The sequence below is a fragment of the Misgurnus anguillicaudatus genome, chromosome 12 (assembly GCF_027580225.2).
Source record: "Misgurnus anguillicaudatus chromosome 12, ASM2758022v2, whole genome shotgun sequence".
NCBI classification, from domain to species: Eukaryota; Metazoa; Chordata; class Actinopteri; order Cypriniformes; family Cobitidae; genus Misgurnus; species Misgurnus anguillicaudatus.
The window spans coordinates 24956811-24981969 of NC_073348.2; the positions used below are offsets into that span (position 1 = coordinate 24956811).

Consider the following 25159-nt stretch of genomic DNA (forward strand, 5'->3'; position numbering starts at 1 on the left):
TGTATCCCATCACATTTCTTTTACTGCTCGTAATGAGAAAACATCTCTGTTGACGTAGCGTGGTCCGCTGTGACGCTGCTGGTTATCTCTCTTTGCTGGAACAGACCCAGTTAATGCCGCCTGTATCGCGGCATTAGGGATTAAGTTAATTACAAATAAGGTGTGTGTAGGAAAGATTACATAGATTAAACCAGGCCATCTTGGCTGCAGATTCCACGGGGCAATCGCTCACGAGCAGCGTGACGCCATATTTCATCAGGCCAGAAAAGGTGCCGTATAATCTTATTTTTGCCATCTAGTTGACGACAACATCAGAGAGTGCTATGTTTGTCAGCAATAGTAAAGCTGCCTGTTTGTTGAGTGATTAAGTCGATGTTTCTTGCGTTGACGCTGCTGTCTGTTGTCCTGTGTGGTGGACCATCAGTGGTTGCATCGAGGCACCTGATTGGCCGTTGCGTGCAGAGCAAGAGAGCTCTGGTTTCTGTGGCTACCGCCTCCATCTAAAGGGAAAAACAAGATAATGTGCCAGGTGTTTCTACATGGTGTTGTGATGATGAATAATGCTGTGCATGTGCAGAGCCGATATAAACAATCTGTTTACATAAATACACTGATGTAGGCCTAACTTACATTCTTAAACACTTGTCCTTCCCACCGCTGGCCACCCTCTGCCCGTCAGTACTCCAATCGACGGCAAAAACCTGAACAATAAAACAGTTTAGGCTTTATAGGAAATTGTTAATGTGTTGCAATATTGTTGATAATGCATTGCTTCCTGGCAAAACATTTATATTTATGCATTTGGCAGACACCTTTATTCAAAGTGACTCAAAGTAGACATTCATTGTTTGTAGCAAAAATTGCAAAGGGTGAGTTGAGGAATTATATTTAATATATAAATGGAATTTGCTAAACTTTTTTAATTATTATTTTATATAAGATTTAAAGGAATATTCCATTTTCTTAAAAGAAAAATCCAGATAATTTACTCACCTACCATGTCATCCAAAATGTTGATGTCTTTCTTTGTTCAGTCGAGAAGAAATTATGTTTTTTGAGGAAAATATTGCAGGATTTTTCTAATTTTAATGGACTTTAATGGACACTCAACAACAGTTTTTGTCAGAGTTTAAAGGACTATAAACGATCCCAAACGAGGCATAAGGGTCTTATCTAGCAAAACGATTGTCATTTTTGACAATAAAAATAACAAATATACACTTTTAAAGCACAATTTCTCGTCTAGATCCGGTCGTGTGGGCCAGCGTAACCCCACGCAATACATCATGACGTCAAGAGGTCACAGAGGACAAACGCGAAACTCCGCCCCAGTGTTTACAAGTGTGTTGAAAGAGGACGTTCCTACGTTGTTGTATGTCAACTGATACTAATTAATGTCTTTGTGTCAGTTTATTGTTTACAATGGTCCGCAAATGTGCGTTTTATATATTTAACACGTGACCTCCCTACGTCACTACGCATTAACGTTAGGTCATGCTGGACCGCACCTAGACGAAAAGTTGTGGTTTAAAAGAGCATTTTTTTTATTTTTCTTGTCAAAAATGACAATCGTTTCGCTAGATAAGACCCCTATGCCTCGTTTGGGATCGTTTATAGTCCTTTGAAACTAAGTTGAAAAAAACTGTTATGTGTTGAGTTAAGTGTTAATTGTTGGTGTCTATTAAAGTCCATTAAAATGACAAAAATCCTGGAATGTTTTCCTCAAAAAACATAATTTCTTCTCGACTGAACAAAGAAAGACATCAACATTTTGGAAGACATGGTGGTGAGTAAATTATCTGGATCTTTCAAGAAAATGGAATATTCCTTTAAATAATTGTTAGATTAATATACCATTGCAATAAATATAACTGGAATTAATAAAATAATTAATCCTTTAAATTAAATTGAATAAAATTTTATTTTACATTTAAATAAAGATAAATGAACACATTTAAAAAATATAAATTTAAAAAAAGGTTATTTAATACCACTACAGTACTGACACACAACATATGCAGATTTGCTAAATACTGCACTCCAAGCTCCAATGAAATGCATTGATTGTTTACCTCATCAGCATGGCCCGGCAGATCTACGGTCAGTTTGGCTGTCTTGACGTCCCACACCTTCAGAGTGCTGTCACTACTACCACTCACCAGCAGACGGCTGTCGGCCGACCACGCCACCTGATACACCGGCCCCACATGACCCCGTAATGATGTCAGGTACCTACACAACATTGGCAAAGACAAATAAATGAGCATCTGAAAATAGTTTTATACACCTACTCTTCTAAAGAAAATGCAATGACATGCATGTTAGTACATGAATGCTAGTTTCATCTGTAATAAAATGGCCATTGCAATGAAATAAATGTTGATGTCACGTGAGTGCCCCCTAGTGCTTGCTGCTGGAAATACAGCATGAGGTGCAACCTTCCAGTATCTCTGGTGAAGCCAACACAGAACAGAAGTGACTTAAACTGGATTTCATTGACTTTTCCCCTCGAGAATTGACCGGCCCATGTTAAAATGCACAACTTCACAGCAGAAATAAATGTTTACAGCCTGGTACAAAAAGAGATTTTTGTTTATATAGCAAGTGTTGCCCTTCATGGCACTTCATGTGAACTTTTTGGGTAACTCATCAGTTTAATTTATATTAAAGAGGACATTTTCAACTTTTTTAAGATGTAAAATAAATCTTTGGTATCCCCAGAGTACGTATGTGAAGTTTTAGCTAAAAACATCATATAGATAATTTATTATAGCATGATAAAATTGCCACTTTGTAGGTGTGAGCAAAAATGTGCTGTTTTGGATGTCTCCTTTTAAATGCAAATGGGCTGCTAATCTCTGCAATAAATCGTTGGACAGTTGGTAAGGGGGCGGTGTAGTCCCCTTCTGGCATCACAGGGGAGCCGAATTTCAATGACCTATTTTTTCACATGCTTGCATAGAATGATTTACCAAAACTTAGTTTCTGGGTTGATCTTTTTCACATTTTCTAGGTTGATAGAAGCACTGGGGACCAAATTATAGCACTCAAGCATGGAAAAAGTCAGATTTTCATGATATGTCCACTTTACGTCCTAAAATTCTGTATAAATAAGGGCGAGGCTACTTGAGTGACAGGTGCTGTCACTAACGTTGAGCTAGGCGGGCGTGATTTTAGCAACCAGGCACCTCAAGCTCCACCCACATTCTGATTTTTTATTCATTCGAAGATGAGGACATGCTTTTTAGAAACCTATGGGTGACGTCACGAACACTACATCCATGCTACATGCATTCTATTGTTAATATCTAGTATATAGACTTCTAGAACTTTATATCTAAAAAAATCATATTATTTCCAGATATTTCATTCATTTATCAGACACACTGCATTATAGGTTATAGTACAAAACACAATGTGCTTTATTACTAGGGTTCCCACACTTGACCAAGTTAAGACAAATAAATAAATTCACATGCGTGCCCTTTTATCATTTTCATTGTATGAATGAAATAAGTTTTATTGGATTATCAAAATACCAGTGGCTACTATGCACAGTATAAGTACTACATACTGCAGAAATAGTAGAAATAGATTGGCTATTTCAAAGGTAAACAAACAATGACCAAATGTGTCCTTACTTGCCAGTCTTTCCATCCCAGATCTTGATAGACTTATCGAAGGACGCGCTGGCAATGAGCCGTGTGTCTGGAGAGAAAAGCACTTCATTGACAAGAGCTTGGTGACCCGTCATACGGGCCACTGGCTTCTTTTCCTCTGCTGGGTTCCATAAAAACATTGTGAAGTCATCCGAACCAGACACTAGCCTTTCGTGACCTTCACCCTTTAGACAAAGACAACAGAGCTCACATGTTGGTATTCAAGACCTTGGTCCATATACTGTATACGGGTTAGAAACGGGTCACACTCACTCTGACGTCGTTGTATCGTTTCAAAGCTTTCTCCTTGATCTCTCCAACTGCGGAAAACAGATACAATCACGTACATTTACATGAACATATAAATCAAATCCAGTGTTGCTGAAACAGTTGTGTAAAGTGTGTAAACACACACACACACACACACACACACACACATACGTGAGCCAGTAAGATCCTTAGGGTTTATGGTGGCGGTGGCTGGTTCAAACGCTCCTGTGCGCAAAACATAGTCTGTACTGAGGGCCAACGTGTTCACCCAGTGAGCATGACCCTGCAGTGTCCGACACTGAACACCCTAAAGTATGGACAGAGGCATGTATTCATTGGTTGAGAAGCCTTTTACATAAAAAATTATAAATTATGAGAGGGTAAAGGCTAAATATGACATACTAAACCTTAATTTATGATGCCTTAATTTAAAAACATCTTGCTCTGACGTATCTTAACATATATTAGTATCTTTGTTTTGTCTCAATACGCACACCTATAATGTTTTTTTGTATGGTATATTTGTAAAAACTACTCAAATGCAATAATATAACTAAGACCTAGTCCTGAATTAATCTAAATCTGTCCGGGAAACCGCCCCTTAGTGTATTTTATACATCATTTATGAACAATGAACTTATGTTATGTATGTGACATAATATGTTGCATATACCGCAATATATGTATCATTTTCACATATTATGAAAAGAACCCGTTTTAATTTCTTACATCTTTGGCTCGCCACACTTTAATAGTTCTGTCCTGAGATGAGGTGTACAGGAGTCCATCACCACCCCACTTCACACACGTCACCGAATGCGTGTGACCCGTAAGGATCTTGTCACATCGGCCCAAAACTGTGTCCCATATCCGAATAGAGCAGTCTTTAGAGGAACTAGCCAAATATCGGCATTCTGGGTTCCTGTAATGGAATGAAAATGTTAATAATTAACTACAACGTGATTACATCATTGCTACATGTTCACTTACAACTGAGCTGTTATTTGCCATAATTCATATTGGGATTTTTCAACACTCACAGGTGCAGTGGTTCCCAGCACAGCCAGGTGATCCACTTGGTGTGTCCCATCAAAGTCTTTCCTATTTGGTTTCCTGTGATTGGATCCCATAGGAAGATCTGCAAAGGTACCAATATTTAGAACTTATTGCTTAAAGGGGACATCCGACATATCATAAAAATCTGACTTTTTTCATGTTTAAGTGCTATAATTGGGTCCCCAGTGCTTTTATCAACCTACAAAATGTGAAAAAGAACAACCCAGTAACTTATTTTTGTGAAAAAATAGGTCATTGAAATTTGGCTCCCCTTGTGATGTCAAAAGGAGATAATACTGCCCCTTAATCCGCACTATCCAACCACAGCACAGCCATTTAGTGCAGAGATAAGTTAATTTGCATTTTAAAGGACACACCCTAAACGGCACATTTTTGCTCACACCTACAAAGAGGCAATTTTAAAATGTTATAATAAATTATCTATTCTAGATGGTACTCTGGGGACACCAAAGATTTATTTTAAAAGTCTTGTGAAATGTCCCCTTCAAGAGGCTTATGACATACTGGAATGCCAACAAAGACAACAAAAGAACCTCACCTGACTGTTTTTGCACCCCGATGCTAACTTCTTGCCATCTGGAGACCAAGCGATGGATAAAACCCAGTGCGTGTGGCCTTGTAAGATATGACATACAGAAAGTCATGTGCATGATTCAAAATACAGGTGTACTGCATTTCATAACATTTCAGAGATAAACCGACCTCTCGCTGTGTAATGTGGAGTTTCTGTAGTCAAATCCCAAAACCTCACTGTTGTGTCTCCAGATCCACTCGCCAGATATCTGAGTAACACAAAAATACTTTGTGGATGCATACACCCTGATGATTGTGTAGCTTAAAGGCGGGGTGCATGATCTCTGAAAGCCAATGTTGATATTTGGAATCACCTAAACAAACACGCCCCTTACCCCAATAGAATCTGGACCTTCTTTTGATAGACCCGCCCCATACATACGCAACCCAGGCTAAGATGTTGGTTAGTAGACACGCCCCTTACTGCTGATTGGCTACAAGTGTGTACTCGGCCCGACTCCCTTTTCCAAAGTGTTTTTCAAAAATCATGCACCCCGCCTTTAACTGGCAGAACATTGTGATAGCAGTGCAAAGCAGTGTAAGCTGCATTTGGATAAAAGCGTCTGCCATATGCATGCATAATGTAATTTCTATACCTCTATATGTAAAATAACATTGCATCAAATAATCGACTCACTTTCCCGTAGGGCTAAAAGCCACAGAGATGACTGCTTCTGTGTGGCCCTCCAAAGAGCTGGTACACCGAGCCACGGCTCGAACCCGAAACACAGCTTGTGGCTGGTACACTACGGGAAGCACCTGCTCGGTCTCCAGACCCAGAGTCTGTACGCAGGTACCCAGAGACGACACCACCTCTGCATCTTTCACGAAGAACAGGAACGGCACAGGCTCCTCCTTTGGTCAGACAAAAATATGGCAGCTGATGGTTCATAATGGTGTAATGAAAATTTTTATTGTTTTTATGCTGTTTTTTTAATAAAATATTTTTAAAGGTGTTTTCGACGGGCGCATTGATCTTGGTAGATATTCTTAATAGTTTTCGTATGCAAAGTGCTTATAGTTCAGGAGGAGATGAAGGCTTTTACATTAAAAAAACTACTGTAGCATACTTTAGTATTTACTCGATTCTACTACACTTACATTAATTACTGTAGTATCTAGGTATTGTACTACATTTATAGTGCATACTAAAGTATACCACCATATTTCTTTCAAAAATGACTGTCAGACGGTTGAACTACATTTAACACCTAACGTTACCTTCTGTAAAAGTGCATTGCAGACCAGCTGTAGTTTATCGGGGGTGATGTCCAGCGGTACATCGAAGGGGGAACCCAGCACCTCACCCCCCTCATCCTGAAGCTGAATCAACACACGCTCCACATCATCGCCCATCATTCCCTTTAAACAATATACACATGAAAAAATACTGAATTATAGAAATTTAGACAATTGTAGCATGCCATTGTATGTGATATATAGTATTAGACAGTGTAGCATACTATAGTGAAATAATAAACTGTAAGAAACACGATAATAATACCTTAATATTTACTATGGTAAGGTTCAAAACACAATAATATCTAGGAATTACAGTTTACTAAAGTAAACACTGAAGTACTAAACTAACGTTTCTATTTTTCATGGCACAAACATATCACAATAGTTTAAAAACACGCGAGAAACATAATTATTATTTCTTAGAGTGAAATTAAATGCAATAATAAACAGTAAAATCATATGACAACAAAACGAGTGCATAACAAAAATGACATACCTATCTCTGCCGAAAACCACGCGTGTGCTGTACACTTGGCGCATAAAATGTGCGTATGCGTGACGCAATAACTACGCGACGCTAATGTGACTTCACATCAGAAGTCAGGAAAAGAGGCTCAGCCGACATCAGCATGGGTGGCAAAAATAAACAGAGAACGAAAGGAAATGTTCGGGTAAGACAAATGAAACATGTTGTTCAACTGATAAACTCGTTTACTGCTACCAGTCACGTCAATTAAACGATAGATTTATACGCTAAACATTTACATATTTGGCATGTTAAAACTGGCAAGTGTTGTAAACTATGACAGTATTACAGACTACATTACACTGTAATAAACCATCAAGAAATCTTCTGTCTGATGTAGTTACAAGTAATTTTGGTCTCTGTTTTATAGAAAATGTAAGATAAAGGTAGATTCACCGTTTTTCGTTGACGTCACGTTTTTCGTTGACGTCTGTTGCGTAATTCTCTCACATAAAATAATGTGGTATACTTTAGTATTTGCTACAGTATACTGCCGTAAAATCTCTAGATATTGTTGGGTTTTTGAATCTTACCATAGTAAATGTTAACATATACAACAGTATTGTACTACAGTTTATCTATAGCTATAACAAACTGTCTAGGTATGTGACAAAAAAATATAAATACTAGAAAATTCATATATAATTATAACCATATGATAGATAATAAAAAGAACTTTAACATGGTTTTTAAATTATTAAAATCGGATAATTATTAAGAAAGTTATGGAATTTTTTAACTCGAAAATTAGGGGGCATTTTTGTACCCAATTAAAACGATAAAACTATGAAAAACTGTGACCTCTTCCGCTTGACCAAACACTTTAAAATATCATAACTTCCTCATTTCTTGGTCTATTTGCATAATTCAAACACCACATTGTAGGTAAATAAAAGCCCAACAAGATTACGATGACATCTTTTTAAAAGATACAGTATAAAAATTTTATTATTTTTGATTAACCACTAATTAATGAAACCGAGAGCATCAATCCACGCATATCTTTCCATATGAAATCAAAGCCCTTTCAAATAAAAGCTATATTTTTATATATTAATGAAACATTTCATTGTTTCTTTAATATTTCTTAATTGACTAATAATGCTGGCGAGCAATTTAAATGGTCAGATATTATTAATACATTAATTGATGATTATGTTATTTATCATTAATAAATCAATAAATGCATGCATGTTGCATGCATGTATTTATTTATATGTTTGACAAAATCATGCCAATAATGTAATCTAGAGATTCTAATCCTTCGTTCTGTATGATTACTTTGAAAAATACTGCACGGATTGATGAAAACTGATAAGTTTTGGAAGCCAATATGATTGAATGGGCGATTCTGCTTTTGACAACAACGTCACTTGCGGATCTTAAAAAAGCACATGCGAATGTTACAATCAATCCCAAACTTCACCTCATTCAAGTTAAATGTATATTCTATCAAAAGTATTTGGTTTGAAACAAAAAAATACTTGCCTTCATAGAGGATTTCAATGCCAAACACGAGAGAAATTTTGCTTCGCTTATAACTTTCTTCTTACCACAGCGATCTTGGAAATTCGAACGTGAGAATAAACGTGAGGAAGTAATTTATGTCACTAGTATATGGGCTTTAGAGGTATTCACAAAGCAAAGATATGACAGATTTCCTAAGTCACCAACGCGTCTGGCGCTGAATACCTGCTGGGAACACAGCCATGGGAACAAAGCGCTCGTGCGTATTACGTCATTTTGTCACATACCTAAACTGTCTTATTATTGCTGCAAAATACTGTATTATACATTAACAGTGTTGTAATATGCTACAATTCACTACTATAATACATTTTAAAAATATATTAGTTTTTTTGCGTTGTGTATGTGACGTCACATGTATTCATGTATAATCATGCATTATATCATTAACATCAAGGTAAAGGTTAGATGGTAAACTATTGATGTGTAATAGGACTATTGAGATGTGTAATGGCTTTATACAGGTCAGATCATATGGATGTGTAACATCACTCTTTTTTTTTTTCTTTTTTAGCCCTCCAGCAGCGGCAGAGCTGCTGATCTGTTGGCGAGGGAGAGCGGCATTGTACCCGGGTTCGTCGGATTCGGTGTTTCCACCTCCAATGATCCGGGATACGTGCCCGCTGTCCAGGGAGCTGAAGAGATAGACAATCTGGTTGATGCAGACTTCCGCTTGGTTCTTCGAAAGCTGTCTAAGAGAGATGCAGTTACCAAATTGAAGGTACAGACTGTCTCACAGTGTTATTATGAATCAACTTAAGTGTTATGATTAGTGGCGGCCGGTGACTTCTTTTTCGAGGGCGCAAGATGCGAAGCTTGTCACGTCATGTGTGTGGCTCGTCATTTCAAAATATGTGTTCGGCGCATCATGTAAAGTTATGTGTGTCATATCAAAATAAGTGCCTGCTGCACATGTGTCGAAGGGGTTAATGATAAAAGAGAAGCTCACGTTTGCCAGATACTCGCTTAATCTCATGCGTAATCAGAGTTTAGTGTTAAATTAGTGTCTTGCGAGTATTTTGCGTCTCTTTTATCAAACTCTCTTGACGCGTGTGCAGCAGGCACGTATTTTGAAAAGACACCTGATGCACATTGTTCGCATGACGCAACGAACACATATTTTGACATGACTAAAATCTTTCATTTAACTAATTCAGTCCTTGAGTGGTCCCATAAATGCTGATTGTTTTGTATTTCAGGCAGTCCAGGAGTTTGGAGCGATGTGCCAAGAGCGCGAGCCTGATATTGTGAAAGGTGTTCTTCCGTACTGGCCACGCATATACTGCCGAATATCAGTGGTAAGACAACATCTCTACACCACCACATTTATGTCAGGGCAGAGTAAACTATAACTGTTTGTAAAATTTGTTTTTTTTTATCAGGACCATGACCGTCGTGTGCGAGAAGCCACGCAGCAGGCCTTAGAGCAGCTGGTTTTAAAAGTCAAAAGGAATCTTGCTCCCTACCTGAAAAGCATTATGGGTCACTGGCTCATTTCTCAGTGTGACACATACTCGCCAGCGGCCTCAGCTGCCAGCGTTGCTTTTAACGCCGCCTTTCCACTAAACAAACAACCCGAGGCGGTCAGCTTCTGCAAAGATGAAGTTCTGAATGTAAGATGAACCACACTATAGTGTTGGTTTAAATGCTCATTTTGAATTTGCAGAAGTAGATAAATACAATGCGTTTGTTGGTAAAACTGGACAAAAAGATGTCTTCTCATCTTCAGGTTCTTCAAGACAATTTGTTAAAAGAAACAGCAGACACGCTTAGTGACCCTCAGTAAGTGCAATGTGTACTTGTATAGATCCACTTAATTGCAATTTTGGTTAAACTGTTTAATTTTCAGTGCCTAGCTGTGTATATATTATACCTATATTTTATTTGTGCAGGAGTGTGCCAGATGAGGAGAGAGAGTCTAAGTATATACGTCTGTTGACCAGCTCTTTGCTGGCTCTTAAGAGATTGCTGAGTGTTTTACCTGAGCAGGACAGAGATTTGCTAAAGGAGCGATTGGCTCAGCTCATTGCACAGGGGAAGTTCTGGAAATACAGCAAACACAAAACTCCACAGGTGAGCTGGACATTTGGTTTTTATTAGCTCCGCCCATAGTGAAATTTCATTGGTCTAAAATTCCACTCCTCTTACTTGAACCGTTTTGCACAATACTTTGCATTCAGATAGGACAGAAAATATATTTTGTTAAAATTACTTGCCATAGCTGGTTTTAGGGCACAGTGTAGCCCAAGGCTGACGAGCCAAAACAGTTTGTATTGTTACAAGTTATTTTGGGTGTTTTCAGTAGGATTTGATTTTGTTTTTCAGGTTCGAGGGGCTTTCTTTGAGGTGATAGCCACAATGTGTGGTCACACACCCCAGTTGATCCAGGCCGAGGCGGCCCGGGCGTGCTCTGCTGTCCTGTTATCTATCGATGACACAGACCCAATGGTGCTGCCTCCTTTGTGGGAAGCGGTCCTTCATATTCTGTCTTGTGTTGAGGTGAGTGATGACACATGGGGGTGAATATAAAAGAAGGTCCCATTTTTACAGCTGTAACACAGCCCACATTTATCGTACTGTATAATTTATATCATTTAAAGGATTAGTTCATTTTCTTAAAAAAATCCAGATAATTTACTCACCACCATGTCATCCAAAATGTTGATATCTTTCTTTGTTCAGTCGAGAAGAATTTTTTTTTTTTGAGGAAAACATTCCAGGATTTTTCTCATTTTAATGGACTTTAATGGACCCCAACACTTAACAGAATGCAGTTTAAAATTGCAGTTTCAAAGGACTCTGAACGATCCCAAACGAGGCATAAGGGTCTTATCTAGGGAAACGATTGTCATTTTTGGCAAGAAAAATAAAAAATATGCCCTTTTAAACCACAACTTCTCTTCTTCCTCTGGCTGTGTGACACGCCAGCGCAACCTCACGTAATTGCGTAATGACGTTGAAAGGTCACGTGTTACATATATGAAACTCACATCCGCGGACCAATATAAACAATAAACCGACACAAAGACACTAACTAGCATCACCCCACATACAACAACGTCGGAACGGTCCTCTTTCTCCACACTTGTAAACACTGGGGCGTAGTTTCGATACGTCATCTGTGATTTCTTGACGTGATCACATATTACGTGAGGTCACACTGGTGCGTCACACGACCGGAGGAAGAGGAGGAGTTGTGGTTTATAAGTGCATTTTTTTCTTGCCAAAAATGACAATCGTTTCGCTAGATAAGACCCTTATGCCTCGTTTGGGAACTGTTAAGTGTTGGGGTCCATTAAAATGAGAAAAATCCTGGAATGTTTTCCTCAAAAAACATAAATTCTTCTCGACTGAACAAAGAAAGCATCAACATTTTGGATGAGATGGTGGTGAGTAAATTATCTGGATTTTTTAAAGAAAATTGACTAATCCTTTAATGTAATAAAATAGATGTGAAATAATAGACATGGTATTGCTTCTTTTTGTATCCCACTGTCAGTTTACTGAACAGTCTCTTTGTTATTGCAGAACTGTTGGACGCACGTCAATGCCAGGAAGGGTGTGATGCCAAAACTCTGGGTGCTACTGAAAGAAGGAGGTCGAGGTCTGGCAACAAGTTTGCACCCAAACCTGCTCCCCTTCATCAGCAAGCTGCCAGCAGAGATCACACAGCCCAACCTGGAGTTCTCTAGAATTTTCCTCACATCAGTCATTCAGGGGTAAGAGTCTCAAGTTTTTATAATTAATCTTTATATCTGTAATTACAATGAAAGTATGAGTGTCTACTAATGATAAAATAGTTTTGCTGTTATTACATATCAGTACAATGTATGAGGTACTTCGAGAATGCATGACCTCTTTTAACATTTATCAAATTGCTTTATCCACACTTATTTTTTATATATATTTAATTCAGGGGTTATCGAGCGAGCGTGCCACATCCAGTCCTTCAGAAAGCGCTGCTATTGTTTTTGCCACAATGGAGTGTTTGCGGTTTATTATGCTCCAAAACGCTGGAGATGAGCAGGAGCAGCGGAGCATCCAGAACATGCTGATCTCAGAACAGGTTTGTAATACATTGGTATTTAACAAATTTGACTGTCTTTCGCTGCAAAACTCTCACAAATATACCCATTTATAAAAGTCTGAATAACGGTAAATGCTCAAAAAATCTCTCCTATAACCGAGTAATACAATTATTGCACCCTGATGTACACGCCGCTGTTGTTCATTCAATTCTTCATTTGTGCACTGATTTTTTTGACTTTTTGCATTTGAGCTCTTCATATATGATGGTTTCATTAATTCCTAGTAATAGATTTGCACAGCTATAAGTACATTTACACAAGCTTGACATTTATTCTACCATACTTCTCTTAAAACTGTGAAATATGATAGTGAAAAAATGATGCATTGAATTCTCTGTTCACAGCTCCTGCCTCTGATCGATAAAGCTCTGGAGAACCCATCGCTGCAAGCCGGCCCTCTTTTTTCTCAGGTCTCAGAAATGCTGTTGTCCTGGGAAAAGCGGGTAACTGGAAAAGACACTGCGGTTTTCCAGAGGCTGCTGTCGGACTTCTGGGAGGGTCTCGGTCGACTGTGCACGCGTTACGTGGATGCCGAAGATGCCCACGAGACCGCCCTCGAAGGCATCGCATTGCTTCTACAGATTATGCAGAACCCGAACAGCAGAGCCGTTACACGGCACAAGAAGAAGAAGAAAACTGTAAAAATCTGCTTCATGGACCAGGAAGAAAAAGTCCAGGGGGAGGAACCTCAAAAGGAAGCCTCATTGGTGGAGCCCACTGATGGGCAAGAAAAACAAGATTGTCCCTTGAGAAACGCGCACTTGCTCGATTTGGTTTGCCAGCTGGCTGAGCTCAACATGGTTTACGTGAGCGAACGGGACTCGGAAAGGCACCTGAGGTTTTTGTCTCAACTGCTCGGGGCGTTTCCAAACCCTCAGGTGTTCCAAGTTCTGCTAAAGCTAGAAGACATAAAGCCTGAAGCCGGTTCAGAGCTCGGGCTCTTAGCTGAGAACCCAGCCGTCAATTTCCTCCTGAAGAGAGTAGCTCTGTGGTTAAAACAGGATGGCAGAAAGGACACGGACTTCTTGGTAGACATGGTCTTCAGTTCCCTGTGCTGTTGCAGCTCCAATGCTGACAAGACTCTGATCCTCAATCATATCAGTGTAAGACATGTTTTAGCTTTGCTGTAAATGCTAGTAAGGGTAATCGTTAACATTGATATACGTTACATAGCATAAAACAAACTCATAACAATAACAAATTAAAATACAATTAATGGTTTGTTTGTCTCTTCATAACAGCGGGATTTGAATTGGTGTGTGATTCTTCAGCTTATTCAAAAGGTATGCTGTGTTTTTAAGTTGAAATTTTTTTTAACTAAACGTTTTAAAGTTAGAATTTCGGTGTACTAACTAAATATTCCTGTCTCTTTCCCAGTCATGTACAGATTCTGTTCGTCTAGAAGTGTGTGTTGGCTGGCTCAGAGGGTCTGTTTTAGGGGAGAGGTTGGTGGGTTTGGCTGAAGAGCTTTGTGCAATGGGTCTGCGTGGACCCCCTTCTTCATCCTTCTCGCCTTCTCTTCTCTCCTCCCATCATGCACATGGCTGGCCTCTTATCAGTCTCGCTCTGTCCCAGCAATATAATAACGGTGAGTCAAAATGAAATATGTGTACATAGCTATTCATTGATGCTTACTATTCATATTAACCTACCGTATTTTTCCGACTATAAGTCGCTCCGGAGTATAACTCGCATCAGTCAAAAATGCGCTTTGAAGAGGAAAAAACATATATAAGTCGCACTGGACTATATCAGTAGCACAGAACAGCAGGCTGAATAGGTTTCCATACATGTTAAAGTAACATAAACAGTTATTTACACGATACACAATAGCATACAGAACATACCTGAATAGGCTAAATTAACACGACAAGCCAAATCAAGTTCAAATAGGTTCGAAGTCATTCCGCATCACTAAATCCACGAAATTACACAAATACAGGAGCAGCACAGAGCGGACTCTCGCGGCTGTAGATGGTTTCTCTTGGTTCATATGAAATAATTTTGACGTATAAGTCATACCTAACTAAAAGTTCCAGTACCTGCAAAACTATGAAAAAGTGCGACTTATAGTCCGAAAAATACGGTAAATGTCTTTCTTGGTTCCCAATGAAACATTTCTTATTTAGCTGGATTGAACATGACTTAAACTGGTGATATTTTAAAACAAAGCACAATATACAGTATATCCCGGTCTGTAACCCAGCTAGACTTTAAAAATTCCTTGTTGCACTTTAATGTTTAAGTTAAATCCACTTTAATTAATTAATGTGAGGATTGCTATATGGGTGATTCTCACGAAAACTTGGTTTTAAAAATGGCAAGCATGAAAATGTAAAAATTGCTTAAATTTACTTTTTCCCACCAGACATTGAAAAACAAAGTCTGGAGTAAATGGGAACATTAATTTAAAAACTTTTACTTCTCATTTAACACTTTTTGTAACATAATTTAAAAAAATAGTCCTAAAAAATCTCATTACCGCAACAGTCAGAAAACATCAACACTGACATATTTTCAAAATGACATGACAAACCTGAAAGAACATAATTTGGAGATTCTGCACATGCATTTAAAATCAAAGTTTTATGCTTCTATCAATTAAATTAACATTTAAAAAGCATCTGTTGCGGTAATGATAATCAAAATGTCGTGTAAGTATTCTGACAAGACAATATTTCAAATTAACTGTAAAAAAATGATCTTACCTGGTAGCCATCTTGAAGTAACTGGTCCATGTGCTTGGTCACTCAAAATCAAACTTTATTAAAATTCTGTATGTGTGCTTAAACTGTTCTCAAAAAGTGTTGCGGAGGATGAGAACATCAGGCATGGACACATCATTTTCCTAATTTTTCTTCATTATTATTATACATGAATATTCAGTAAATATTTTTTCTGTCATCTAAAGTAGTCTAGCAAAACATCCATTTATTTTTTTTCTTAATATTTTTGTGTTAATTTGATTAAATTACAACATAACACATGTTCAAACACAGCCGGACACATTGCGGTAATGAGAATTTCAGCAGAAAATGAGATAAAATTTCCAATTATAAATTCTTATGTTGAAATCACACATTGTGCAAGGTAGAACACAGTATTGTGTTAATTCTGATGCTTTTTAATGTTACTATATTACACATTTTAAAGCTAAAATCATTAGTGCCGTGGTGTTTCAATGGTTTCGTGAGAATCACCCATATACAGTTAATAGTTAAAAGTTAAAATTACATTTTCATGATTTATCTAAACTCTAGTCAAGAAAGTTGTGTATGTTTGTAATATTAAACCTTAATGTATTTAATATTGACTGAGTAAGGTCATGAAATGAAACTTTGATGCTCCTCATCTCAGATTTCGATTGAGACTTGGATTTCACAGACAACGGCACATATTTGTCTTTCACAGTAAATGTTGTATTTTACGAAACTTTTTCTGCAGAGCCTCTCATAGGCAAGGTTTATGTGGAGCAGATTATTGACAAGCTCCACGGCACGTTGTCTGAAGCGAAGGGCATGTCTGACGCCGGGAACATGGAACCTCTGGTGTCGTTTATCTCCGACGTGGCGGCCACTTTCTTCTCATCAGTTAAGGGCTGTCTGCTGCTGTCGTCGGCTGAAGAACTTCTTTTAACTGTTTTCCAGATGTGTGCTCAAGACCAAACCATCACACACCTTTCAGGTACACACCCAAAAAAATTGTTATAAATTTGTTTTATGATAAATATTTAAGTGATGATGGAGAATCGAATGGTTTAATTGAACGTTTTCTTGCGTATGTTTCTTGACTGATCTACAGATGCTCTCCTTCTGAAGCTGAAACGTGCCTACACTGCAGGAGTTCATTCATTGATCACTCATCTGGGTGCAGGGTTAACACAGGGCACCCTCCTCCACAGTGTTGCGGTCTGGGTTAAAAACCAGCTGCTCACTGCACCGCTGACGGTCAAAAGGTTCGGCCTTCTCTTTACACTGCGTTCACCACTGAATGTGCAATGAAAAAATTCATAATTTCCTCAACAAAAAAATGAACTATTATGTCTGGTTTGTTATGTCACAGTTTGCAGGTTCTGGTACAAGCGGTGGAGAGTCTGACTCAGACGATCGCCTCAGCCCAGAAGAGCAGGTGTCTCCTACCTCAGTTTATCAGCTGTCTCGCCCCTTCTGAAGAGGAATGGGGTCGCATCAGACGGGCTCTGCCCCCTCAGGTAAACAGCCAATCACATGTGACATTGAAACGTGGTAGATAGACCAAGTGGGTAATTTCACTGTTTAAAAGTAAATAAGGAATATTCTGGTGTCTTTGATTTTGTGTGTTGAACAAAAGTTGCCATTTGTCTCTGTGTATCTCAACAGTGGGTGAAACGCCCTCTGTTGTGTGGCCGTCTCAGAGCGACGGGTGAATATCCCAGCATGGATGTATGGAAATCCAAGGTGTCTAACAGACTGCCCGCCCACCTTTGTGCAAGTGCATTACTGGGCCGAATCATTCACACTGCAACATCATCTGATGACCAGCAGGTGGCGGCAGACTTATCAGAAATGAATGAACTTACACACATAGGTAAGCTGTATTTAGTTATTCATGCATGCATGCATTCAGTCATTGTTAATTTTGCTTTATGTGGTCAGATGCATGTGTGTGTGACTACGTATTTGTTTTGTGTAGTTTCAGAGATTCTCTATGCACTTCAATGGTGTGAAGAAATGGAGCTCTCACCCAACATCGTGTCTGAATATTACAACCTCCTAAAGTCCTGGAGCTTAGAGGAGACAATCCAGAACAACAGCTTGATCAAAGACACACTTTTCACAAGGTGAAGTCATTCAAATATCACCCCTAACCTCATTTAGATGTTTTTTACATGGTGGGTATTCAGTGCTTTATGTAGTCCAAAAAGAAAAATGAAAGGAAAACATTTAAGATAATTTAAAATTAAGGAGTAAAATAATAAAATGTATAAAAAATTAGATCTAAATCATTAAACTAAATAACTCTTTGATTACAGGTCACAGGAAGAAGGCTCTCTCTGGTCACTTGTTCTGGAAAAATACTTTCACAATAACAACACGGACCCATGTGACATCAAGAGTTTATACAGCAGTGTGGAAAGGTAGAGAATTTCCAGAACTGTGTGACATGCTGTTTCTCAGATGTGATAATTGGTGTATACACGTAACTGTAAAAAGCTATTTCAGTGCTTATAGGTGGTAGATTTTCTTTAGATGTTTCTCCAAACTGCTGCAGTGGTAGGAAACAGCATATGCTGATGTGATGGTATCACCTCAGCCAGTGAGCTGATGTACACACACATATAAACACACTTGATGTGTGCTTATTTCTAGTCCCATGTTTTTTAATTACAACAGTACACTGATCTGTATGTTGCAATATATATGCAATATATTGATTGCTTAATAAGCTCAAACTATTAATCGTTTTTCCCACAAATGTAATGTTTCATTTCAGAAAGCATTTATTTAACCCATCATAGTTTATTTGATTACTTTAACTCTTCCCCGCCAGCATTTAAAAAAAACTCACCAGCACCAGCATTTTTATGATATTTACAAAAGTTTAATGCCTTTCAGCATATTTGTTCTCTTTTACCACCTTTTCTTCAAAAATATCAAATTTAGAGCAAAATCATACACAAAGTATTTACTGCTTTTGGATCCGTAGATGATTTAGTTGTATAAGTTGGGTAAGAGGGCCACCTAGTGGATAATAGTGGAAATTTAGATTGCCATAAATGCTTGTCATTGGCAGGAAAGCGTTTTCTCTTACCATGATTTCACACCAGCCGCGTTTGAGGTGTCAAAATCGCGTCTACTGCATCTAGTTTGCTGCTTGAACATTTTGAGTTTACACGCTTCATTCACGCTTGAAATTCTAGTTATCAAGACATTCACGCGGAAATTGGCGTCATGGGAGGGGCTTCTACGACTCGCCCGCTTTCTGTAATCACGTCACTACAAGAGCAAGCTCTTGATTGGTTAACGCGCCACGTTTTTCCGGCAAAGTTCAATTTTTTCAACGTCAACAAGTCTTCACATTGGCTTAACATTGAAATCACTCGCGCTTCACGCCTCTACCGCGGCTGGTGTGAATGCAGCATTAAAGGAACAGTATGTAAGAAATTTATATCAATTAATCATAAAATGGCCCTGATATGTCACTAGACATTAAGAAATCATTTTCATTTCAAATACTTATATCACTGACAACAGTGGTCTGGCCAGGATATTGTCATTTAAAAAGTGGAGTTGCAGCCCTCAACTGATGTTTATGTTGTCATTTTGTGTATTGGCCACCAGTTGTGTGATTGCAATACCAGTTTTGGGCACAATCCTACATACTGTTTCTTTAAAGGGGATTCATAAGAGTTTCTTTAAGATGTCAAATAAATCTTTGGTATCCCCAGAGTATGTATGTGATGTTCTAGCTCAAAATATTGTATAGATAATTTATATAGCATGTTGAAATTGCCACTTTGTAGGTGTGAGCAAAAATGTGCAGTTTTTGGCATGTCTTCTAAATGCAAATGAGCTGTTTAATGCCTTCCAGAAAATGTTGTTCTTTAAATATATAAATTTAGGGGCACACACCGTAAATCAACATGCTAACCAAATAATCACATTTCTACTAATTTCCACTGTATTACTAATAAATACTTTGATGATAGATGCAGAAAGTAGAATGTGCTGTTTCAAATTAAGTGTCACATCACAAAAAAAAGGTCAAATTTACTGGTGGCACATGTGCGACTGCATGTAAAATTCAGTGGCACACTTTCAAATTTTGGTGGCAGTCTGGAGCCCTGTCAATGGCGGGGAAACAGTTAAATGGCAGTGTTGTGGTTGTATAGTGCGGATTAAGGGGCGGTATTAACCCACTATTGACATCATAAGGGGAGCCAAATTTCAATTAGCTTTTTTTCCACATGCTTGGAGAGAATGGTAACCAAAACTAAGTTACTGGGTTAATATTTTTCACATTTTTTAGTAGAGGTGTGACGAGACAATTAATCCATGAGACGAGACAGGAGATTGGGTTCACGGAGACGAGACAATATTTTTACACTTTTTAAGAAACCCTCAAATGATAAAATAAATGAATAAAAAACTGAAATCACATTATTTTTTAAATGTTTTAACTAATCAAGGACTGGCCCTAACAATTATTTTGCTAACTGATAATGAAGTAATTTGTTATTTTTGGGTAATACAAATAGACCCAAGTGAGCAGTAGCCTTTAAAATTACATAATAATGAAGATGCAAAAATAATTGGTTCAAATAAAGTATTAAAACCAAGTTACATTAAACAACATTACATTTACAAACACATTACATTTGTGTCCTATAAATAAAAAGCATTGTGTATGTATTATAACAAATGCCTGCAGGGGGCGATAGTGGACTCGTCTCGCGGACGCTATCTTCACTTTCAGGCTGCATACGTCATCAAGGTTTATTTCAGATCATTATCTGAGCATTACATTCGTAAGTCGTGAGCATATTACAACAAGTTGCGATTAACAAAATAATTAGTAAACTTTATAATTGTTAATATTCTCTAATAAGACAGTCTTTATGAAGTAAATGCAGTTTAAACATGCAACCTCCGAATGATGCAGTCTTTTATTTGAGAAACGGCCAGCATTTCACCTCCAGAAGAAATCTTGCGAGACACATTTAATCTCGCGAGACACATTTAATCGTCACACCTATTTTTTAGGTATCTAGAAGCAATTAAAGCACTTCAACATGAAAAAGTCAGATTTTTCTTGATATGTCCCCTTTAATTGACAAGAGAAGTCATCAATGGCGGGGAAAGAGTTAATGATGTATGTAAGTGCTTTATAGAGCTTCAACATCACTCCTATATTAGAAGATAACATGACAGCATTTTAATATCAAATTTTATGTTTAACTGAAAAGAAGTCATTTATATCTGGCACAAGGATGAGCAATTATTCATATTCATGATTTTCCAAATGCATTGTGTTGTTGATATGTTTACATCTAAAAGTCACCCAGACTGTGCTTTTCTGGCTAATTTTGTTTCTTGTTTTTGTACATCTCAGCTTCTTCCCCCTCACAGATCACAGTGTGAGCACATTGCAGGTTCTGTGTCCGCTTCTAGCCAATGAAGAGAGAGAATCGCTCGTCGCCCTGTGCGTCGCAGAGCTTCTTCACTGGCAGGACAGAGAACATGACTGCATCGACAGTGAGATTAATATCATACACACGTGCACATCATGAGTCATGTATACTGAACAGCTTAAGTCACGCTCAACTAAACTGATGTTGCATAATGTTATTGTGTGCATAGGCATGCGGGCGTGTCTGGCTGTGATGCAATGCTGTCTGCAGGCTGACACTCCTGTAGAGGATGAGATTTTATCGGCCGTATTGTTTGTCATTGCCACAATCGCTGCATGGAGGAACAGCAGAGAGGAATGGTTTCTGTTCAACAGGTATGCCAAGCTCTGTGAATGCTTATCACATCAGAGCCGTGCCCTTGCAGTTGGCACACATGATCCAGGTGTATTTGTGCCACTCAGTATGTGGGTTCGAACCCATAACCTTTTGTGCTGCTAATGCAATGCTGTACTAGGAGCAAATTGACGGATGATTGCATTAGCTGTACAAAAGATTGTTGGTTAAATTCCCAGGACACATGTATACTGCTAAAACTATATTGTTTAAATGCACATTGGGTAAAAGCATTTGCAAAATGTATACCATTTTATACCAATGGCATTTTCACTGTATTGATTCATAGTGACCTTGGGAAAGTTTCGGCTGCAGAGCTCTCATTTACTGTAGAGATGATGCGTTTTCTGTGCTGGTTGGTCGATTATTCTCCCACTATCTTGGCAAACACCCAATGGGATCTTCTGCTCTGCTCCATGCTGGCGTGGCTTGAGGTGAGATTTCTTCATTCACATTGTTTGTATACAGAAAAGCACGTCCTCCACCTTTAATTGATTTCCACTCTGGTGCCCAATCAAATCTGCATTTTAAACAGGTCACATTTTAATATACCAGGTGTAAATGACATCTGAGATGTTTTACATGTAAAGCCGATCTCGTAAATAATCACGCTTACCCTGAAAACCACGGTGCACGCACGACACCGAATGTCATAATATCATATCGGTACAACACGTGTGATTGTGTCTTTTGCAGACCGCTAGTGAAAACAGCAGCGTGTTCTGGAACCCTTGGGTGCAGTTGTTTGTATGCGAGAACTGCGAGCTGATCGTGAGACTGAATCGGTTTTTCACATCGCCCCCTGCTGGTGTGGTGGAGCTACTGCCTCCAGATCTGAAATCTGAATGGAATGAGTTCTTTATGGAGGGAGTTTTCAACCTTCTGCTTCCCCTACTTATTAAAATCCCAAGTGAGTTTGATTAAGCAAAAGATCGTATACATCGTTTTAAGATGAAACATGGCTTTTAACTTGTCATTCTTTCATCTCAGTGGATTTTACAGAGCCGGACGATCCGTCATTTCCCATGCCCGTGTTGAGGGCGGTCGGGGAAGCTCTCACTTATATTCCTGTGGAATTCCTCACAAACAACAAACTTCCTCCTCGGTTCGTGGCCGATCAGAGAAGCAACCTGCCTGAGCCCGTGCAGACCCTGTTGAACACCCTCTCACCCCTGCTAGTCTTCAAAGCTCGCCCTTTACAGCTTGCTGTCTACCGTATACTGCACAAGTAAATTACAATTCTGTATTTTTCTTTTATTCATTCTGTGTTTACAAAATATAGACATCTGATGGAGAATCATAACAGAGATCATTTACATAAAAGTCTTAAAGGGACATTCCACTTTTTTTGAAAATATGCTCATTTTACAGCTCCCTTAGAGTTAAACATTTGATTTTTACCGTTTTGGAATCCATTCAGCTGATCTCCGGGTCTGACTGTACCACTTTTAGCATAGCTTAGCATAATTCATTAAATCTGATTAGACCATTAGCATCTCGCTAAAAAATAACAGGCGTAGTGATATTACGCAATGCCCGGAAATAGTGCCCTTTGGTTACTTTCAATAGCAGGGGACTCTTTTTCAGGTGCTACATAATATCACTACACCTGCTGCAGCCATGTTACATGAGCAAAGTCCTTGAATGAGAGAATAATTCCTAGCCATATCTGCCCAGAAAATCACACCTTTCAACCCTCCATCGGTCTCAGTACACGATGCAACCACAGAAGAGTCAAGCTTCAAACAGGAAAAATGTAGAAACTTTTTGGTTATTTTTAGCGCGATGCTAATGGTCTAATCCGATTCAATGGATTATGCTAAGCTATGCTAAAAGTGCTAGCGTCAGACCTGGAAATCAGCTGAATGGATTCCAAAACGGTAAAAATCAAATGTTTAACTCTAGGGGAGCTGGGAGATGAGCATATTTTCAGAAAGGTGGAGTGTCCCTTTAAAGGTAGAGTAAGCAGTTTGGGAGAGGCTAGCAATAGCAAGCGATCTTTGCAGGGAGTATGGGACCTTATGCTTTTAGAGCATTCTCCAAAGCAACGTCTCTTCCAATATACATGAATGCACTCTGCTTTTAGCTCTTTCTTGATCCAAAAGTGTGTTTGACGCAGCCGTTTCTAGACTGCTTTAATTGATCCCTTTTCCTGTTTTGTTGGTTCAGGAGGAAGATAAGGTAGCTGTTGTTTGCCTTTAATTGCTCGGTTTGCATGACCAGGGTTGCCAGATCTGCATAACAAAACCATCCCAATGGTCACTTACAACTAGCCCATTGACGTTTGCCCAAATGTCATAATTGATATCATCTTGCCTTAAAGGGATAGTTTAGCGAAAAATGAAAATTATGATTTACTCACCCTCAAGCCATCCGAGATGCGCATATCTATCATCTTTTAGACGAACACAATTTGAGTCATTTTAGAAAATGTCTTTGCAGGGTGCATGGAGATATGCAAATGTATAGTTTGATTGCATATTGGCCTGCGCCTTCTACAGAAGATATTTATATAAATATATTTAGGCAACTTTACATAATGACTTCTATATGGATGTGAAAAACTTTTCTGTGAAAAACTTTTCTGGAAAAAATGCCTACCCTACATTTTAAAGCGACATTAGCTTACACGGTTTATGTCTTGAACAGGGAGTTTCATGTGTAATGGCCATTAAAATTGAATTACAACTATTTTTGCTGCAAGCTCTCTTAGTTGCCTTATTTACTAACTGGAAAAGTATGCAAAAGTGTACCAAAAAGTCTTTATCAGCATTTGAAACTGTTAGATTTTTGTTTGTTCTGTGGAGTCTGCAAAAATGCATATTGGACTTTCCTGCAAGTTGCTTAATTTGTTTGGAAAGTACAGTAGGTTGAGAACATAATTGTAAGTGTAATAGAAACTAATGCTCCACGGGCCGGACAGTCCGTGAAGCCTTAATGTCATATTGCAGCAGGAGATTATAGCATGATGCTTTTTGCTTTTGGTTTAAATAAATACTTTTTATTGAGGGAGATGATTTTAGATTCCACTGGTTTTACTGTATTCTCCCGGAAGTCTTTGCTGAAATGTTTTGTTTTATACGTTTATGAATAAGTCTGGGTGTAATCTCCTCTCAGGAGGAGCATGTGGAGTTTAAGAATGAAATGAGAGTACCGTCTTCATATCGTGCAGGGTGATGCCTCTGTTGCCGGAGAGCGACAGCGAGAGTGCCAGGGCTAAGTCTGAAGATGAAGATGGGGAGGAGCCATGCCTGTAAGACAAAACTCTTAAATTCAAAACCTTAAATTTATGTATACTACATAATAGCAAAAACATACTGTATTATTGATTCTGTGTGTAGATCTCCTCCGGCAGCATTAATGAGCATCCTTACTAGCACAGAGGAGCTGCTGGAGAATATTCTGGGTGGTGTGCAGGTGGGCGAGTTTGCCGTGGTTCAGCCTCTCAGTGAGGAGCACTGCTGCATTCTGGGATATTTGTTGGCATGGAAACTCCTTCTCACTTTCTTTAAGGCTTCTTCGTCACATGTGAGTAGAATATAGCTGAAAAATAGCATGTTTACTGTAGCTGCTTCACTGATCTTGTTTAGTGTGCCAAAGGTTTAAAATGATCTGTCATGCAAACAAATTTCAATATCGAATCACTGATCCTAAATGAATGTGAAGATGTTTATTGTGATAAATATTTCATTTA

The 25159-nt window shown here is 38.5% G+C and overlaps 2 protein-coding genes across 2 annotated transcripts in view; one reads left to right on the plus strand and one right to left on the minus strand.

Moving 5' to 3' along the window:
• On the minus strand, positions 1–7475 carry nle1 (notchless homolog 1 (Drosophila)). The gene is made up of 13 exons (XM_055208585.2): positions 7318–7475; positions 6801–6941; positions 6217–6434; positions 5709–5788; positions 5545–5621; positions 4970–5067; positions 4659–4851; positions 4101–4236; positions 3933–3979; positions 3642–3844; positions 2073–2232; positions 631–701; positions 1–500 (listed from the first exon to the last, which is right to left on the minus strand). The coding sequence occupies exons 2-13, from the start codon at positions 6936–6938 to the stop codon at positions 488–490; spliced, it is 1434 nt and encodes a 477-aa protein (XP_055064560.2). The 5' UTR covers positions 6939–6941; positions 7318–7475; the 3' UTR covers positions 1–487.
• Positions 7341–25159, plus strand: part of ltn1 (listerin E3 ubiquitin protein ligase 1) — a 22706-nt gene continuing 4887 nt past the window's right edge. The window contains exons 1-25 of the mRNA XM_073874227.1: positions 7341–7492; positions 9389–9595; positions 10074–10172; positions 10257–10487; positions 10604–10656; positions 10767–10947; positions 11200–11373; positions 12403–12585; positions 12785–12940; positions 13307–14065; positions 14204–14245; positions 14340–14550; positions 16407–16646; positions 16764–16917; positions 17025–17172; positions 17321–17528; positions 17634–17781; positions 17974–18078; positions 21054–21196; positions 21302–21446; positions 21755–21899; positions 22162–22375; positions 22456–22693; positions 24638–24718; positions 24807–24993. Of these exons, the coding sequence (XP_073730328.1) occupies positions 7451–7492; positions 9389–9595; positions 10074–10172; positions 10257–10487; positions 10604–10656; positions 10767–10947; positions 11200–11373; positions 12403–12585; positions 12785–12940; positions 13307–14065; positions 14204–14245; positions 14340–14550; positions 16407–16646; positions 16764–16917; positions 17025–17172; positions 17321–17528; positions 17634–17781; positions 17974–18078; positions 21054–21196; positions 21302–21446; positions 21755–21899; positions 22162–22375; positions 22456–22693; positions 24638–24718; positions 24807–24993 (4494 nt within the window). The 5' untranslated portion in view covers positions 7341–7450. The remainder of the gene's footprint in view (positions 7493–9388; positions 9596–10073; positions 10173–10256; positions 10488–10603; positions 10657–10766; positions 10948–11199; positions 11374–12402; positions 12586–12784; positions 12941–13306; positions 14066–14203; positions 14246–14339; positions 14551–16406; positions 16647–16763; positions 16918–17024; positions 17173–17320; positions 17529–17633; positions 17782–17973; positions 18079–21053; positions 21197–21301; positions 21447–21754; positions 21900–22161; positions 22376–22455; positions 22694–24637; positions 24719–24806; positions 24994–25159) is intronic.